A 20,316-nucleotide genomic window follows, 5' to 3' on the forward strand; every position below is an offset into this window, starting at 1 on the left:
TCCTTTTAATAGCTGAGTAGTACTCCATTGTGTAAATGTACCACATTTTCTGTATCCATTCCTCTGTTGAGGGGCATCTGGGTTCTTTCCAGCTTCTGACTATTATAAATAAAGCTGCTATGAAGCTTCTGTCCTTAAGTCTATTTATGTCTGAGTTATGCTTAAAAGCTTGTATATGTTTAGCCAACTTAGCATCTGTGGAATAAATCAGTTTGGTCATTGTTCTCACTTGATCTCTGTTGCTGCGATTCAATACTTTCACCAAAAGAAACGGAGGGTAGGGAAGGATTTATGTGGATTGCACCCTCAGGTCTCAGTGCATCGTCCTTGAGGGAAAGCAGAACAGGAAGTCAGTCCAGAGCTTGATGCAGAAACTATAGCGCTTGTTGGCTTACTCAAGGGAGTGGCACCACACACAATGGTAATAAGATAGTCCTCCACAGATGTACCCATGACCATATGATTCAGGCAATATCTCAATCAAGGCTTCTCCTTTTAGGTGACTCTAGACTGGGTCAAGTTGACAGTTAACGCTAACTAGGACAATCACAATGTGAGATGACCTCAGATCTCACAATGTGTTCTCCAGTGTTCTTTGCAAGAAATATTTGAGAATTTTTACATGTATGTTCATCCTGGAAATTAATCTGTAGTGTTCCTTCTTTGATGTATCCTCATGCAGTGTTTGTATTGTGGTCATAACTAGTCTTGTAGAATGACTTCGGTAGTGTTCCTTCCTTTTCTATATCATGAAACAGTTTGAAGAGCATTGGTATTAACATTTATTGAAAGTCTGATAAAATCTGGCAGAGAATTCATCTGGACCTAGACTTTTCCTTATTTTGCATTGTTCTTATATTAACTACTGCCCAGATCCTTGACTGCTGTAGTCTGTTTAAGTGTTTAAATCCTCTTGACTCAATTTTGGTAAGTCAAATGTGTGTAAGAATTTCTATTTAGATTTCCCAGATTTTTTGAAAGTGTAAATTTCCAAAGTACTTCTTAATAATTCTCTGTTTTTTCATTGGAATTTGTAGGAACCATTTTTATACCTCTAATTTTATTAATTTGGATGTTCTCTTTATTTTGGTTATTTGATTAGGGATCTGTCCATCATCTTGTATTTATTTTTCAAAGAACTAACTCTTTGATTAATTCTATGCATTATTCTTTTAGTCCCCATTTCTTTAATTCCTGCCCTGATCTTTGTTGTTTCTCTCCCTCTGATGCTTCTGGATCAGCATGTGTTGCTTCTTCAGTGGTCCTTTGGGGAGTGTATTGTTCAGTCTCTATTTAGCTTTTCTTACTATTGATTTCTACTTTTATTGCACTATAATATAATAGTATGTGAAATTATCTTGACTGTTTTGTATCTGGTAAAGCATGCTTTGCAGACTAGAATGTGATCTACTTACATACAGAAAGACAGTAGGCTGCTGACAAAAAAAGAGAATATTCTGTTTTTGTTGGATAAAATATTCTGCAGCTATCTGTTAAGTCCATTTGATTAATGATATAGATTAACTCTGGGATTTCTTTGGTGTATTTAAGTTTGGATGAATCTAGAGATAAGAGTGAAATAATGAAATGATCCATTATTATAATATCAGGACCACTCTATCCTATATATCCATTGGTATTTGTTTAAAAAAAATTAAAGGTCTATTAGTTGGTGCATTTTTATTTATGACTGTTTTATATTCTTGGTGGATTGTTTCCTTTAGTAATATGTAATGCCATTCATTCTTTCTCTCTCTGACTCAAAGCAGTGTAAGTCAGTTTATCTGCCATCAGAATGTCTATGCAAGACAATTTTAGTTTTCATTCACTTGATAGATTACTTTTTACTCTATGATTTTCAGCCTGTGAGTATCTTCCACTAAAGTGTGTTTCTTAAAGACAACAGAAGTTTGCATCTACCTTTTTAAATCCAATCGGTCTATATGTCTGTATTAGTCAGATGAAGCCATTTACATTTCATTTTTATTATATAAAGATTTCCTAATTCCTGAATTTGATTATTGTTTTGCTGATTGGCTAGATTATTGCTTGTTCTTTACATTCTCTTCTGTTAGTGTCAAGAATCTGTTGCCTTACTGTGCAACATGACGGATTCCCTCCTAGCTCGCCTTCATTCTGTCAGTCTCCTCCTGAAATGTGTTCTTTCCCGTCCTCTCATGATAAAGAATGCCTTTCTCCTTCCTCTGTGTGTAAAATTCCTGTACGTCTCTTTGGCAGTGCTGACTTAGTGGCCAGAAACTGCTTTATTTGTACTTATCTTTAAATGTATTAATTTCTCCATTATTTTTTAACTAGCATTGGTGGGTATAGCAGTCTTGGTAGGCTATTACGGTCTAGGACTGAGTTATGTCATTGATAGATCAGATACTTGGCCTCTGGGTGTCACTCTCTTGCAGCTGTTGATGATGTGTCTTTGCCTTTTAGTTTTGACATCTTGAGTATATGTTATGAAGTTCTTCTCTGTTCATATCTACGTAGGATTCTAAATGTTTCTTGTGTTAAAATGTGTTTGTCTTCCTCTAGTTTTGGGAAATTTACTGTTAACATTTTTTTATGATCTCTATGCTTTCTTTTATTCTTTGTATTCTTAGTTTTGTTTTTCTCGATTTCAACTTCCTTTATGATTATTGCAAGTGTGCAGTGTCACCATGCACGTGCCACTAAATGCATGTGGAGGTGAGAGGACAAACTGTGTGGAGTTGGATCTCTGTGTCCACCTTTATGTGGGCTCTGGGCATCAAACCCAGGTCACCAGGCTTGTGCAGAAGTACTTTTACCTGCTGAGCATCTCTCTGGCCTGGTATGTCTCTGTATCACTAAATGCCACGGCCATGCTATCCCTTCCCCATTTGATACTTTCATTACTAGAACAGTGTTTTATCCACTTGTCCTGATATCCTTTCTTCTGCTCTGTTGGGTCTATGTATATTTTCCACTGTGGTTTTTTTATTTGATTTGCTAAGTGTTTCCTTTTCAGGACTTCTCTTTTAAAAAATCTCAGTTTCCTTGCTGAAATTTTCTTCCATGTTGCTGGCTTTTTTTCAACTCTATGGCTGATTTCTAATCCATATTTTGACACTTCATTCTCTGATGCTGATTTTCTTTTCTGAGTCTGGACTGAATTCATCTGCTTGTTTGTATTTTCTCTCAAGTCATTGATCAACTTTACCACAAAACCTGTAGGAAGGAACCAACTGAAGCCATTTTGAGTAAAGCTTCCATTTTGAATAGGGGTCAAATAAAGTTAAAGTTTCCAAGACCTCCCTAGGTAACTGACATCCTGGTTGGCAGAGAAAAACCTGTATGTGAATAACGGACATGCTGGCTGGCAAGTTGAGACATGAATGCTAGGCAAGTAATCCTAGCCAAGTCACCTCACCAACCAACGAGAACAAGATAAATGTACCACATAGTGAAATGTTTCTAAGAAAGTCCCCCTTTCCTAATTGGTGGAAAAAATGTAACTGTAACTTAGCATCGATGTTTGTGGTTTTCAAGTCTCTGGGTCAGCCTCCAAGTCTGTTCTATGTCTCTGATCTATCAGTAGTGGCTTGATTACAATAAATTTTTGTTGTCTCTTGATCTGGTGTTTGAGTCATGTTGGATCTAAGCAGATGCCATTTAAAAAAGCCTTTGAAATCTTTATCTGAAATCTTTCTTACTTCAGCATCTTTCATTTTAGGAATTGAGGAGCTAAGAACTTTTGTAGGCACCACATTACGTTTCCTTTTCTAGGCTCTGCATTTCTGGGTTACGGTCTGTGCGTCTGTTGGTTAGTAAACGCTTCTGGATTCTGACAGTAGACATGTAATCTCTTCAATAACACTCAACGAGGAAGAGATAAACTCCTGTGCCAGCAGCATCAACAAACAACATATGGAAATACACTTATGGCGATGTATTTATATGTATATGTATGCCTGTTATGTGTATGTATACACATCTGTGTCTATGTGTGTATGTGAGGTGTAGGGGTGTGTGTGTGTGTTCAGTTTGACGGGATCTATAGTCACCTCGGAGATAAATCTCTAGGCATATCTATGAGAGATTTTCTAGATTAGGTTAATTGACTACCCTGGCTGATGGACTGAATAAAAGAGAAGGTGGGCTAAGTACCAGCATTCCTCACCCACTGATTGTGCATGCCATGTGCATGCCATGTGCATGCCATGTGCATGCCATGTGCCCTGCTGTTTCCAGCTTCTTCCACCATGCCTTCCTTGCCACTGCGAACTATATTCTCAAACTCTGAGCCAAACCAAACCCTTCCTTTCCTAAATTGCTCTTGCCATGTATTTGTTCAGCAAGGAGATAAGCAACTAACATAACACTGAAAGTCAACTGCAATTCACTAATACGCACCAGTGACCACAGAACGCAAAATAACAAAACTCTTATCGCGTGTGCAATGAAGTTACAAATCAGTTAAGTGTGGAAATGATGAGTGAAATCTGAGAAGGAGAAAGGGAAAACTGGTGAGCAGCAAGGTTAAACACATGAAAAAGAGAGACCACAAAGAATGGGAAAGAGCATTAAAGACGGGGAGAGAAAAGGAAATTATATAGGATGCAGTGATTTGAATGAGAATGGTCCTCAGAGTCTCCTATGTTTGAATGCTTGCTCCCTAGTTGGTAGAACTGTTTGGGAAGGATTACCAGTTCTGTCATTGTTGGAAGAGGCATTCGTGCCATTGTTGGAGGAGGCATGTTACTGGAACTGGGCTTTGAGATTTCAAAAGCCCATGTCAGGCCTTCTCTCTCTTCTCCTCCCTTCTCTTCTCTCTCCTCTCTCTGTTCTCTTCTCCTCTCTATCTGTATCTCTGTCTCTGTCTCGGTCTCTCTGTCTCTCTGTCTCTCTCTCTGTACCATGGTTGCTGTATCACCATGTAAATTTCAGCTACTGCTCCAGTGTTATGCCTGGCTATCTGCTGCCAAATTTGATGCCATGATGGTCATCAAAAACAAAATTAGATAAGTGTAGGAAGGAGAATAATAATAAAACCGTCAGTGTTAAAGAAAAATGTCAATAAGTCAAAGTCATAGTACTACTAAATGTGGGTGGTAGGGACAGAGGAAATACAATAGGCTAAAAGAAAAGGGAAAGAAAAAATATAAAGAAAAAATACTCAGTAGTGGAAAAATAAACAGAATTTGATAAATAGATGAAGGGGAAACAAAAACATTAAAAATATAAAACAATACAACAAATTAAACCCTTTCTTTAAAATGTTTAAGTAAGACAGAGAATCCCAGTAAGAAGAACAGAACAAGGCTGAGAGGAGGGGGCAGTCGATTGGTTACTGGGTCCTAAAACACTGAAGCCTGCTAGTCCTGAGCAAGCTGATCAGCTGGCCTTGTGAGTGTTGTGTCCCTTTGGTGTTTGCTGCTGCTGCTGAGTCTGTACTAGACAAACTCACATATCCATCAGAGTTGTCTCCAGAGAAGCCATTTTCCTCCTTTGAGTATCAGGCACCTCAGCCTAGTTTGCATTCTTTGGGCTAGATGGGGGTTAGTCTTTCAGCTTCCCAAGACTCCCCAGATCTTATGCTCTGGTGACACTGCACCCAAGGGGGTGTCTCTCTCTCCCAGGTATGTTGGAAGTGTAGGAAGTAATGACAACACTCAGATGTGTACAGACAAATGACCTGCCTTTGTACTTTCAAGGTTCCCTGAGTATTGATCACTCTGCTGGGGAAAGGCTGCTGTCAACGGCAGAATCCACAGGCTCTGCAGCAGTGGATGACAATAACTATGTGGCTCCAGAACTTGACCCGATTCTGACTCAGGCTGAAAGCCATCAAACTCCAGGCGTTCTTACTTGACGATCTATATACCTGGACACCAAAGATAGGGCTGTCTCTCTTCTGCCTACAGTCTCCAGCCTGAGTGAGCCTCCTGGTGCCTTCACCTTCCAACCCTTCACAGTCTGGCTCTCCTGCTCTCTAAGACTCTCCTCTGTGACTTCCCTCACCCAGGGACTGTGACAGGCCACTAAGAGTCTTTCTAACCTGTGGTTGGTCCTTAATCTCAAGCCATCAGGGTAGCTCAGCTGTTAAAAAGGACCTGCACCCAAGGGTGACAAAAATGGAACTCTCCTCAGATGAATCACTGTCTTGCCAACATCTGCAACTAAATTTGAGGCTGGTGGGAAGGGAGGGCTTGATTTGAAGGTAGGCCTGCCTGTCTTCTCAAGGACTTCTGAGTTAGCTCTCCCACCAGGGATCAATGCCAGTGCAACTGTACTGCAGTTTTGCTTGTCTCTTGGTGTCATGGTATGTCTTCCCCACCCCCACCCCCATCTTTCCCAGTACCCTTTACTTTCTTCAAGAGTTTCTGAAGCTTTTATCGCTGTTTCACTCATTGGAATAAAGTCTGTAGTTTGTTTTTAACAAATAAAGCTTGTTTGTTTGTTTTCTTCTGAACAGCTTTTTCTCTGTTCTTCAGAGGAAGGAGTCTTTAGCATCTAACCAGGAGGAGAGCAGCATTACCTGTTCCTGCCCCACCCCCACCCCCTACTACTGGGCAATCCTTCCCTGTATCTGTGTCCCCTGTCCTCCTCCTTTGCTTCTGCCCCAGCTATGTGTGATGGCCTCTCCACCTGCCTCCTGGTTTGAGCTGTCATTTTTACAGTGAACCTCCACCTACACACACACACACACACACCAAGAGCCTCCTAGCACATAGGAGGTGAGTCTTTTATGATCTCACACCTAAAAGTGTAGCGGTCCTATGCTCCTGTAACCACAATTTGGACAAACCAATTTGTAAACAGTTCTCTTTAGGAAATAAAACCCATCATTCCCCTGCAATTCCCAGTACTGCTTTTGCTTGACGGATGCTCTCAGATGCACAGTTCTTCACATGCGATTTATCCTTTCTTTCCAGGGCTTAAAAAAAAAAAATCTCCTCATTCACTGTGATCATTGATTTCTTACCAGCATTCCTCGGTATATTTTATCTTTTTCTGGGTCACTGTATGTTTAATAAGCCATTGACATTATCAAACTGGAACCATGCTGGTTCTAGGGGATTCTCCTTATGTGGCTTATCTTATGCCGTCTCTCCTTTCTCTTTCCCCCGTGGTCTCCTCTGTCTACATTTGACTTTCTCTTTCCCTCGTGGTCTCCTCTGTCTATATTTGGATGTTGGTTCTTGAAGCGGAAGTTTCTGGTTTATTTTTGAGACTCAGTTGCGTCCTGTGCTGTTTTTCTGGAGACTGTCTTATGAGAGGATGTTCTTGTTAAAACAGACATGTGGGAGGATGTTTTGCTGAGAACATACACATGATATTTTCTGGAAGCTGCCTGGAACAGGGTCATGTAGTGTTTTGCCGAAGTAGACGCCTGAGAGGACATGTGATGTTTGAAAAGGGTGTGAGTATAACCCAATAGACAGTGGTCGATGCTGTGACTTTGGTTCACCTCGCCACTCTTTGCTGGCTTTTTGTTTGGTTTGGTTTGGTTTGGTTTGGTTTGGTTTGGTTTGGTTTGGTTGTTGTTTGTTTGTTTTGACAGGGTTTTTCTGTGTAGCTTTGGCTGTTCTGGAACTCACTCTGTAGATCAGGCTGGCCTTGAACTCAGAAATCTGCCTGCCTCTGCCTCTGCCTCCCAAGTGCTGGGACTAAAGGTGTGCGCCACCACCGCCCAGATATTTTGCTGGTCTTCATTGGGCTTTGCTTCCTGTCATTTTCATGGACAAGGTGGCATTGCTTCACCTTGCCTTCTTCTCTGATCATTTGTTGTGACTTCACAGAGAGAAATTCACCAAAGAACTTCTGATATTTTGGTGGCTTCTTGCCGCTTCTGGGGAACTCAAGCCCATTGGCAATGCCTACTGTTTTCTTCTGGATCGAATGAATGGTATTTGCAAATAGATGGAGCTACCTACTGCTGCTGATTTATGTGAACCAAACTGCTGATATCCTGACAACAAGGACTGAAATGGAGCCAAAAAAAGAAAAAAGAAAAGAAAGAAAAACTAATCCCTCTTTTGTCCTATTAACATTTCCTTTTCACTACCTCTGGTGGGTGGTGGGCTAGAAGGGAGCTGTTTAAGAGCCCCTATTAAAGTAGGTTTTGAAAAATCTAAGCCTACAAGTCCTACTGTCTAAATCTCTGATTTTAAAAAATATTTTTTTCTCTATTACTCATGTCTTTGTTAGTATAATAATGATTGTATATTCTGAGAGGCTTCTTAGGAAAATGTATTTATGTCTTTCTCATTATTTATTTGCTTAGAGTGTTGGTTTCTCTGAGATCAAATGTCTGGTGATCTTTAATGGTCCATTCATGTAATGGAAATACAGTGACCAATCTGATTAAAAAGAGTGGAAGTTCTGCATCAAGCTGGGCCTGTTGATGCCTTTGCTGTAGTGAGAACCTACCTGACTGAGAAACAGTCCAGAGTTATGGCATAGGAGTCTAGGGGCCAGACAAGGGGAGCTCGGGAGTCTTACTGTTTAAGGTGACGGTTTCCTTATTCCCTGGTTTCAGTCCTCCACACTCCTGTGCTCGTCAGCCTCCCTGACTCAGGCAGCCTCCCTCCTCTCTGGGCAGGCCATCCACGTGGTTCTCTGGGTGAGGATGGTTAGGTGCAGGTCCGCGCTCTGCCTCTGGTCTCTCCTCTGAGACTTACCTCGCACCCTTAGTTTCTGAGTTTCTTCCCCAGGTCTGGAGTGCAGCTCCACTCTCTGGCTATTGACCTTTCCTCTCTCTGCATTTAGGTTTCAGACGTCCCGGACCTACCAGGACTGTTGCCCTTTGACCTCTGCTTTCCATCTTGATTTTTTTTTTCCATTTTTCTTTGACTTCCTTGATATTTTGCGCTATAATTTTATCCCTTTGCTGGGATTTTATTGAGGTTCTGGAAGAAAGCACAGAGTAACACCTATTCAGACTCCAAGTCACCAGAATTCTTTCCTCTTTTCTCCTTGCAGAAAGAGAAGGCAGCCTGGTGGTACCTGAAAAGCCACAGGATCGCGTCAGGTATGGTTCTCTTGATGGATATCTCTGTCAGTTCTCAGCCCAAACCAATACTAAACGATACTGCTCCTATGGTTTATAATGTAAACTTCTAAAAAGATGCATGTTTATTTCATTTATGTGGATGTGGATGTCTGTAGAGGACAAAAGAGGTATCCTCTAAAAAAAGCTGTGGTTCCAGGGGACCAAGTCACCTAACATGGCTGCTGGGAAGTGAATTCTTAGGCTTTGCCAGACCAGCAAGTGTTCTTAACTGCCCAACCTTCTCCCCAGCCCCACGTTTTATGTCATTTAATTTAGAAAGGGAATTACTTGTTTCTCTTATAATAAATGGTTTTAGGAAGAATGTGGGAAATTGTTGAGCTCTTGCTATTAAATCTAACTTCAATGTAACCGATAATGAACTGGTCTATTTTTATTTGTATTTTTTTAATGGAAAATGTGCTGTTGATAAAATAAGCATAAACCATTATAGGTCATAAAACTCCAAGCATTTTAGGAGAACATAAAAGTAACTGTATCTAAGAAAACTGAGTCAGAAACGGAGCCTCTGTATCCTTTCTTTTTTCTTTCTTTCTTTCTTTCTTTCTTTCTTTCTTTCTTTCTTTCTTTCTTTCTTTTTTTCTTTCTTCCTTTCTTTCTTCCTTTTTCTGTCTGTCTGCCTGCCTGCCTGCCTGCCTGCCTTCCTTTCTTTTTATAGATTTTATATTTTGATTCTTAATTCTGTGTACATGGGAGTTGAGGAGCACGTGAGCACAGTGCCCAGAGAGACCAGAGAGGGTGTCAGATCTCTGCCCCCAATGGGGGATTCTAAGAGGTTATGAGCTTTGCAGTGATTTCTTGCTGGGAATAAAAACTGGTCCTCTGGAATAGCAGCAAACCCTCTTGAGCTCTGAGCCATCTCTCCAGCCCCCAGTGTAGCTTTTAAGGACTAGCCTGGCAAGGTAGCATTAGGTTGGCTTTGAAGAGCTGAGCAAGATGCACTCTACAGAGTCTTCTAAATTATAACTACTTGATAAAAGTGTTCCAGCCCTTACTTTCTTGAGCTCTAAACTTAAAGCCAATTAGCTAGTGTGGAAATCACTGAGCTTGATATAGCCCTGGTTTCCTTGACTGGCAATTACAGAAAAGGGAAGCAAACTTCAGCCACTTAAGTAGCTTCTGTTTATGACATGGTCCTGAAAACATGAAGAAAGCTCATGTACAGTCCAGAGAGTGAGGTCTGCTTGGCTGGGGCTCAGTGAAGGCATTGCTGTCCACTTAGCATGTCATGAGTCTAGAGCACCTTCCCCATCCTGCACAGAACATACTCTGTTCAGCACTGTCAAGTGCACACAGGCGGTTTTATCATCTATAAAACGTGAGTATCCCTGAAACAGCAAAAGTTCTTTCTGCCTGTGGTTTAACTGTTTGCGGGATCCATCCCAGAGTGCCAGCAGTGACCAGCCAGTCCGGGGGACCAGATCAGAAGATTATCTCTGGTCTGGTTTCAGTAGTTCCTCTGAACATGGACAAGGATAAATGACCCAAAATCAGGTCTGGTTTACCAAGCTCTTTGTGCAACCTTGAATTCTCTAAAGAAGCCTTCAGATAGGACACCATTGGGGCTAGAGAGTGAGGACTTCAGTAACAATCCGTTTATGATACATATCATAATTAGATTGGTTGTGTGGGTTCCAGTGCTTGCTCCAGATATGCTATGTTCATTGTCTCTTCTCTCTCTTCTCTCTTTTACTTGTTCTTTACCTATTGGTGTTTGTGTGTTCAGGTGGCATGTGTGTGTGTGTGAGAGAGAGAGAGAGAGAGAGAGAGAGAGAGAGAGAGAGAGAGAGAGAGAGAAAGGAGAGAGAGAGAGAGAGAGAGAGAGAGAGAGAGAGAGAGAGAGAGAGAGAGAGAAAGGAGAGAGAAATGAAGAAAGAATAGGCATGCCATTCATTTGGAAATAAGAGAACTTTTTTGGGAGTCACTTCTCTCCTACCTTGGTGAGGCAGGGTCTTAGGATCTCTCTTGTTTCTGCTGTTGAACAGTGTACTCAGGAAAGGTGGCCAGTGAGCTTCAGGGTGATTCTTCTGTCTGTTTCTCCTTTAAGAGGGCTGGGGTCACAGATGCATACTACTACATCAGCTTCCCCCCCGCTTCACATGTCTCCAGGGGTTGAACTCAGATCCACTGAGCCACTGTTCTGGCCCCTACTTTTTTAGTTTAAAATAAGACATCACAATGGGGTCTTGTAGAGGTTATTCAAAGAGATATACCACGCTTAGCATTATGATATCCAACCCACTGGAACTTCATGAGCAGGAAGAAAAGCATATTTATAGAAATATATTCCAGAGGTTAAGCCTCTGAATACAAAAGAATACAAAACTCAAGCAGAGTATGATCAACTGCATGGAACATGGCATGGGGTTCTGTCAATGTTGAACTAGGGGATATAAGGGCCAAAGTTTACTTGTAAGGCCTACTTGCCCAAAGGCAGATACTTCCCGAAATGCTGGAGGCTGTTGTTTATGGAAGATAACAAGCCACATGTTTTTGTTCCCCTAACAAGTTTGTTTGACCAATGGCACCAGATGTGCTTGATCACCCGTGGGCAGGGAAAAAAGGCTGTGGCCTTATGATTTTGCCTTTTTAAGCCTCTGCAAGCTGTGACTCATCACCATTTTCTGGAACCCCAGAATGGACCCAGCCAGAGTTCATTATCCTGGCCAATATTTAAAGTTTGCTTCAAATTTAGCTAAAAACTGTGGAACTGGCCTTCTCTTAAGACTCTCAGGTTTAACAGGGTTTCTGTTGATGTTAAACTTGTACAGTTAACTGGAATTTTTGCATATTGTGTAGAATACCGCTCACCAGTTGCATGGCAGGCTTTTCCACCCATAGGACCAGTACTTTATCTGTATCTTTAAAATTCATTCTCTGAACATACTATTCTCTAGCAGGCACTATGCCCCAATGATGGGCACACACCCTTACAAAATGTGATCCCTAAACTCATGAGCCTTGTATTCTAGAGTGCAGCGCTCCTTTGCAAGAGAAACAGCAGGGATAAGGACAGTGTAGGAAACATCTTCCATCAGATGTCCAAGGCCACAGGGCAAATACTAGTAGTGTAGCTAAGAAGGAATTTGAAGAATGCTAAGGTCAGAGTGAATTCTATTTAAATGAGTCACTTTGAGCAGAAGCGTCCTCCCCGACAGCCTTTTCTCTTCTTTCTAGGCTTCCTTTAGAAGTCTGTAAATTGTTTTTGTTTTTTTGGTTTTTTTTTTGTTTTTTTTTTGTTTTTTTTTTGTTTTTTGTTTTTTTTTTGTTTTAGAACCAAGTCACCAGTCTCTGTAATCACATTTTGTATGTACAGTTTGATGTCTTGTTGAGTTGTGACTGGTTTTTGTTGAGTTGCATTGATATAATGTAATAAGCACTGTGTCCAAGATGCCAAGGCAATACTGAGGAGAAATAGCGTCCTTGACAGGACATGGAAAGGAGCATAGAGAGCCCAGATTCGAGGTCTCTTTGGTTTTGTTTGTTTGTTTTTGTTTTTCAAGGCAGGGTTTCTCTGTATAGCCCTGGCTATCCTGGAACTCACTTTGTAGATCAGGCTAGCTTTAAACTCACAGAAATTCACCTGTCTCTGCCTCCCATCAAAGCAGGACAGGGACTCTCCTGTGGACTGGGGGACAAGGGCTTTCTTTACAGAAGGTGATACAAAAAAGCCTATGTCCCACCAACTGTTAACCACAGTAGTCCCTGCTCATCCACAGGCAGTGATCAAATTCCAAGATCCTATATATATATACATTAGGGTGTGTGTGTGTGTGTGTGTGTGTGTGTGTGTGAATTTTTCCCCTATATATCTGTTTTAGTCACTTGTCTTGTTGCTGTTAACAACACACCTCACAAGAACAACTTAAGGAAGGAAGGGTTTACTTAAGCTCACAGTCTGAGGGTAGAGACATAATGGTCATGGTGGCTGCTGGTCATATTGCAGACAAGAAGAGAGAGCAATAAGTGTTGCTGCCTGGTTGTCTTTTTCCTTTTAAAAGATGTTTGGGGACACAGGACTAAGAGAGGTGGCTCCGCACTTTAGAGTATGTGTTGCTCTTGCCAGAGGCCCTGGGTACTATTCCGAGCATGTACATGGTAGATCTCAATCAATTCTAACTCTAGTTCCAGGGGATACAATGCTTTCTTCTGACTTCTGGAGACATGGTATATAATACATAATACATGAATGCAGGCAAAACACTCATATATGTAAAGTTAAATAAATAAACCTAAAAAATAGGTGATCTGAAGCAGAACAATTATGACAACATACTGTAATAAGGTACTGTGACTATAGTATCTCTGTGGCTTAAACTACTTTAGTGCCCTTTTCAATAAAACATAGATGAACTCTCACTCTCCCTGTCATGATGGGAGTTGACAGATGCCCAGGAGGAAAGGATGAAGCCGGGTAAGTTTTACAGGCACCGTGACATAGATTAGCACTGCAGCAGTCCGTCTGATCGTCTAAATGGCTGCTGGGTGATAGATGGGCAGGAAGCACAATGAGAGTGGATATACTGAAGGAGAAGCTAAGCCTCCTTCCAGCTGATAGAGTGAAAAGGCACAAGATTCATCCTGATGCCTAAACTGTGAGCAATTTAAAACTTTCTGGAACATTCCATTTAAAACTTTTGTGCCATAGTTAATTGCAGGCAACTAAACTACAGAGAACAAAACTATTGCTAAGGAGGGAGGGGACTACTACAGAGTATTTTCTTACTGACAACCTGAGCATGTCCACATAGTATAGAGAACTTGAGAACTGGTAAGTGAATACAGATAGTGAAGACTCTGGGGACAGGAAGAATATTTTAAAATAAACTACATTTCTATATACATATTACTAACTGAATAAAAAAAAAAGTCTTTGAGATAGCTCACCATCTTCTTGCCTCAGTGTCCCCAGTGGTGAGTTTATAGAGTGAAAAGGTTGACAACCAGCAAGAAAAGGTTGTCACTGTAAGAGTACCACAATGTAACAAAAGATATGACACCTATCCCAAAGTCTTCAAAAATATTTCTGAGATAAAATTTGAAAGGTGTAAGGAGGATAAACAGCCAGCACTTGTTGCTTGAGAGACTCCATATTACATATGATGGGTTTTTCCCTCAGAGCCTTACTAGGCACTTACTTCTAACACTTCCCTAGGAGTGTCTAACTCTTTCCTGGGATCATAAAAGGGCGAGAATAGCAAGACAGGCAAGACAACAAACTGGGCTGACCTGATAACAGCATGTGCTGTACTAGAATGTTTCAATGATCTTTGCTCTGACTGTATGAGAATGTGTGTGTGGAATGAGTGTGTGCTCAGGTTGGTATGCATGCGTGTGCACATGTGTGTGTGTATGTGTACACGTGTGTGTATGTGTGCACATTCATGTGGAGACCAAGGGGAAGACACTGGATGGATTGTTCTATCATTTTCTATCTTATCACTTGGAGACAAGGCCTCTCACTGAACCTGGAGCTTGCCACTTTTTGACTAGGCTGGCTAGCCAGGAAGCCCTAGCCATTTTACTGTCTTAGCCCCACAACCATGTAGGGCTACATGTGCTAATAACAGCCATGCCAAGTTTTTACATTGATGCTGGAAACTGAACTTGGGTCCTCACACTCGTGTTGCAAATGTTCTTTTACACACACAGAGTCATCTCTCAAGTCCTGGTTTAATCTTTGTAATTCGTGTTCCTATTCCTGAAATAAATGCCCTGGCCAGACAGCCTGAGCTCTCAATCCTGCTCTCATTTAGAGCTGGGTCTCCCCACATGTTGAGAAAGGGCATGAGAGGAGCTGAGGAGGCAAAGCCCTGGGGTGTCTCCCATGGCAGCCGTCATATACAACTGTTTGACATCACCCAGACTTTGATGAGTAAGAGTATGGGCTGAAAGGAAGATGGGGGTGATCTCTAACTAGAGACACTTTCACGGAAACAGAGGTGAAATATTATAGGATATTCAAGATTTATAGGAATTCCCACAAGATGGGATTCTGAAGAGAGCAATGAGACACCAAAAGGAGGAGCTGGTTGTGGCCAGCTAATGAGGAGCCTCGAGCTTTGTTCAAAAGTGTTGAGACTTCATCCTTTAGAACTAGATGACAAATGTCACTTCTCAACAGAGGCGTCACCCTCCCTGGCCTAAAGGGTATGAGGAAGGAAAACAGTTCGCAGCCTGTGAGAGAAGTGATGAGACAGCCACCGTGGGAAGCCAGCTGAGAAGACTGGTAACTCTGCGTGATGATGACATGCTAAACCTGGCTCTTCTCATGCGTGGTCTCACCGACTACCTATGATCTCTTGAGAAAAGCCCCCTCTCTTTTAGTAATGAGCAAACAAATATGGAAAGGTGACATAACTCACCCAGTCCCACAGCCAATAACTAATCGGGCCAGAGAGTTCACCCCGCTAATCCCAGACCCTGCAGTCTTAACGATGATGCTAAGCACTAAATGGTGATGCAGGAGAAGTTTTCAGCCAAAGTCTGAGCTGGGTGTTACTTCTGTAAGACAGCATCACTGTTAATTTCATCTTGCAGGCAGTAAGCCCACCTTTTCCCATCACTGGCTTCCTTTAAGTTGGTGTCCGCTCTTCCTCTTATAAACACTGTTTTGGAGATTGGTTTCTATAATGGCTTCATCTGTCAATCTCTCTTTTCTGTTCTGAATTTCACCATCAGATCCTTAAAGGTCATTTTGGCTCCTCTGTCATAGTGTCACCTAAAGCCACATCTAAAATTGCATTCATATTTTACTTCAGTCCCACACAATGTTTTCTATTAATAGAAAACTAGTCTTCTGGACTTCAGGAAAGCATTTGACCCCAACATTCCTCCGCGGCTCACACACCAGCCAACCAATCAGCTCTTTCTTCAGTGTTATCTTGCTGTTGTCTGTACCTATTCCTAACCCCAGCTCTGAGTATAGCTGAGGCTGTTTCTGGGCCTAGGATGCCGCTTTCCTTTCTGCAGATTCCACCCCAAATGACTCCCTGATGACTTTTAAACAAAAGTTTTATTATCTTCCTCCAAACAATTCAAATGCTCCCACCCCTGTTAACTGGAAGGTAGTCCACACCTTCATTACTGTTTCTTAACTGATCCTACAGTTAGTCTTATAGAACTCCTCTCCCCAATATGTGAGACCCCTTAGGAAACTCTTGCTCAAGCCCCAGGTTCTTCTTTATTTTCCTACTTGGGAACCACTGATGGCTCTCCATTCTGACAAACCAAGGCTGCCAACCAATTTCAACTACTCTCTGCCCACATGCCAAGATCCCGGACAACCAAGCTTTTGAAGAGCCTCCAGCTGCTCTCAATCAGAACTCTCCACTGAACTCAGCTACCCCATCCCTATCTTCCCTTACTCGGAGATCCTCTGTGTGCACATGAATACACACTATACCCCACACCTCCGCCAAATATGGCTGAGGCTGTTCTGAAGCCTAGGATGCCTCCCTCCTTTTTGCAGACACTGCACCCCAAATGACTCCCTGATGACTTTCAAACAAAAGTTTTATTACCCTACTCCAAATTCTTTTGTTTATTGCCACTTCTAAAGAAGTATGGTCAATGTATCAAATTATCCAAATGTTGAACCATGCAGCACCTTATTATGGGAGCAGAGAAAGCTGCTCCCTTCACTCGCCCAGGGATATGTCTTATTTCAACAGAAAAATCAGCTCTGGTGTCCAGTTTAAACTTACAAATTTATATTTCCTCCTTTTTTCAGTCGGAGACAGTATTCAGTATGTTCTTGGTACTGGTGGGAACTACAATCATATTTTTATGTCATTTATCTCATTAGCTTCATAGGCTATCTGAATGATAGTAAATACAGTTACTGTCCTTTTATGTTAAAGGACTGTTTGCTTTATAGAATTGGAAATGCAAATATTTAAGATATTCTTCTCTGTGTATTCAAGCTAACCATAGTTACACCTTTTAGGGTAATATTTTTAATTATTCTGCAAGAAAGAAAAGAAATCCCCGGAGGGCTAACAGTTTGAAACTGAACAGGACACCCCTGGGAAGGGAGAGGGTCATGGGTCATCCTCAAACAGACAAAAGACAATGGAGACCGTTGTGCCTAAGGATAGTATATTTTCTCCGTGAGACGGGTATGTTGACAGTTTCCTTCCTCTTGGGTCATTGTTGTCTGCTAAGTGAACTGTGATTGCAAATTGATCCCAAGATTTTTCATGCAGCAGATATAGGGTAGCCTTTCATTTCCTTGCTGCAAATTGCTGAAACATTTCAGGGGCAAATTCATGCAAATTTACGTTACCTTAGCATTTCTTTTGGTAGTGTGAAGCTTGGCCAGCGAGCGAGCGCTGGAAGCAGTTAATAGTGATGGTTAACTGATTTTTTTTCACCCCGCTTCAGAGTTCTACTTACATGTGATTGGAAAAATAATAACACATTTGAAAACTGTTAGTCTTAAAATTAGGTGTCTCAAACTATGGCAGGCGAAGGCACTGGTCCATTTAAAGATTGCCCTGTTAATTTCAGAATTGAGCCAAATATTTACCTTAAGCAACTACGGCTGATCCATAAAACAAACAAACAAACAAAAAACAGTACCAATATACCAATATATTTGTATTAACTGAAAATGTGTTTCTTTGTCCAAAGAACCAAGAAGTTAAACTGGAAAACAGACATAAAGGCTATTACACCTGACACCTAAGCATCCACTCGCTCTGGTTAGCTGGTGATTCCACACAGCTGAACATTATCGCTGAGTGTTTATTTACAGAGCTGTAATTTGCTATGTTCAACAAGTATATAGTAAAAATATGTAGAGGCGCAGTTATTTCGAGTGCCCCACAGCTGCCATCTGCTGCTTTGTATTCCCACCTTCACTCCCCTGTGAGGGCCCTAATGACAGGAACAGAGAGAAAAGTGTGGAAGGAGGAAAAGAAGGGCAAGTTTCTCCATGGCACAGGGGCTAGGCGCTGTGGAAAAACTCATCTCCATTCCGATGCTTTTATTCTCCCTATGAAGAGGAAAGAAAAACAATCATAATATATCTGATATGACATTTAAGCAAACTTTATTATAGAATAAAAACTACAAATATAATGCTTCCCTTAAAGCTCCTCTTATATATTGGCATGAGGAAGATGTCTTAAAGCTATGATTTCTTTTTACAGTGTGCACATAGGTGGACATCTACTTTTGTTATTTAAAAATGAGTGAGATGCCTTGCCTTTTCTTGTCATACTTGTCAGTGTGAGATCAATGTGTTTGGTTCATTTATTAAGTGTCTGAGTCTAAAGCCTGGCATTGGGCCACATGTCTGGAACCCCAGCACACAGGAGGCTAAGCAGGAGAATTGTGAGTTCCAGGCCAGCCTGCAATACACAAAGATCAAGACCTTCCAGGGACACAAATTTCTGGTCTCAAAAAAAAAAAAAAAAAAAATGGAAAGAAACAAGATGAAGGAGGAAGAGGAGGCAGGAGAGAAGAGAGTATCATACATTTTGTATCAGTCTAGATTGGCGTTATATTAGCTGAATCCTGTGCTCTGATCAGATCATTTTAAGGACAAGTTTACAAATTAAATATGGCCTTTTGTTTATATTTTCAGGGTAATTAAAACAATCTCATTTAATGATTACTACAAGACCTGGTCTCAGATAGCCACGACAAAAGTCGCAGAACACTCCAGAAACCCATGTGAGTTGATGTAACCTTATTTATTATGTGCCCTTTTTAATCTTTTAATCTGTTGATTTTTCTTGGTTTGTCTTGCTGTCATCTCAAAACTAATTGACACATATCTGCTCTGCAAGAGCAGTAAACGGTTCTATTGGCTGTCTGTACTATACTCCTCACTCAACAACTAGTAATTTAGTTCTTCTTTTGTGCAGAGCCTCATTTGGGGTGCAGTGTCTGCAAAAAGGAGGGAGGCATCCTAGGCTTCAGAACAGCCTCAGCCATATTTGGCGGGGGTGTGGGGTATAGTGTGTATTCATGTGCACACAGAGGATCTCCGAGTAAGGGAAGATAGGGACCTAAGTCTGTTTAAAAGCCAGAAGGAAGGGTAGGCAATTGACGGGAGTTCTTAATCTTATGAGGTTTACTTAAGGCCTTCTCCCTAGAAAAAAGGGTTCGCAGCAGGATGGACCTTTCCATTTCAAACACAGTTATCCTCTAAGCCAGAGCCAGTGCTGCAGAGTGCAGAACAAACGCAGCCGGAAAACATTGAAAGCTGAGGGTTGCTCAGTTACATCAATGTAAGAAAACATTTTCTGGGGACCACAAAGACAGACTCTGAGAGCTAGACAACTGGTTCCATTTAACTAGACTTTTAGAGTATATGTCATTGTTTGCCTCAAAGTAGGCTATCCTATCTCCACACACAAGTGAGAATGTGGCTTTGCCCCAGCCCTCCTGCCAAATTGGCCCTGGACAATGTGAGATTAGAAGAGACTGCAGATTCCAGAGTCTGCACTGACTTTTTATAGCCCTGTTCTTTCTTAGCTGTTACCGGCTACGTTCTCCTTGATGTGTACGATACCCTGCACCCATGAGGATTTTTCTTTCTTCCTAAGTATTCTTTTGCCTCTTTCCTCAGTGAGGACCTTTTTCCATCCTCCTCCCAAACTCTGAGAGTCCCTACCATGTTCTTCCTTAGTCAGCGACCGACCGCCAAAACCACATCTCTAGGCAGACCCTCTTCAGCAGTCCAATGCCGGTGTGGAGCCATGAGACTCACCTGCATATCTAGCAGGCTTGCCATCTAAGGTATCCTGAACCTAGTTCACCCTCCTACTCCCAAACCTCTCCCTCCTTCCTTCTCTGCCTTAGGTACTGGCAGCTCACCCACCATACTTGCATTTTCTTCAGTCTGAGACTTCTTAAAACAACACTACACCTCTTAATCTTTATTTTTATTTTGTATTCTTGGTTTATCTCATGCAACATTATACTCCTTCTGGCCCTCTCTTCCCTCGTGGCCACTGCTTTGATTTTGGGTCTCACTGTTCATCGTCTCATTGTAATGATTTCCTAACTATAGCAAAATCTTGCACTTATTCTTTTAAGCATAAGTTAAGGCAAAAGTACTGCTAAGCTTAGCAGTTACAGGACCAAATAAGATCATGTTTAAGAAATCACGTGCTGCCGAGCGTGGTGGTGCACGCCTTTAATCCCAGCACTTGGGAGGCAGCGGCAGGCGGATTTCTGAGTTCGAGGCCAGCCTGGTCTACAGAGTGAGTTCCAGGACAGCCAGAGCTATACAGAGAAACCCTGTCTCGAAAAAAACA

At 41.6% G+C, this 20,316-nt stretch overlaps 1 protein-coding gene across 1 annotated transcript in view; it reads left to right on the top strand.

Moving 5' to 3' along the window:
• Positions 1–20,316, top strand: part of Ube2u (ubiquitin conjugating enzyme E2 U) — a 70,857-nt gene that overhangs the window by 26,281 nt on the left and 24,260 nt on the right. Inside the window, exons 6-7 of the mRNA XM_021160951.2 lie at positions 8,956–9,004; positions 18,636–18,724. Coding sequence (XP_021016610.1) covers positions 8,956–9,004; positions 18,636–18,724 — 138 coding nt within the window. The remainder of the gene's footprint in view (positions 1–8,955; positions 9,005–18,635; positions 18,725–20,316) is intronic.

The sequence above is a fragment of the Mus caroli genome, chromosome 4 (genome assembly GCF_900094665.2).
Source record: "Mus caroli chromosome 4, CAROLI_EIJ_v1.1, whole genome shotgun sequence".
NCBI lineage: Eukaryota > Metazoa > Chordata > Mammalia > Rodentia > Muridae > Mus > Mus caroli.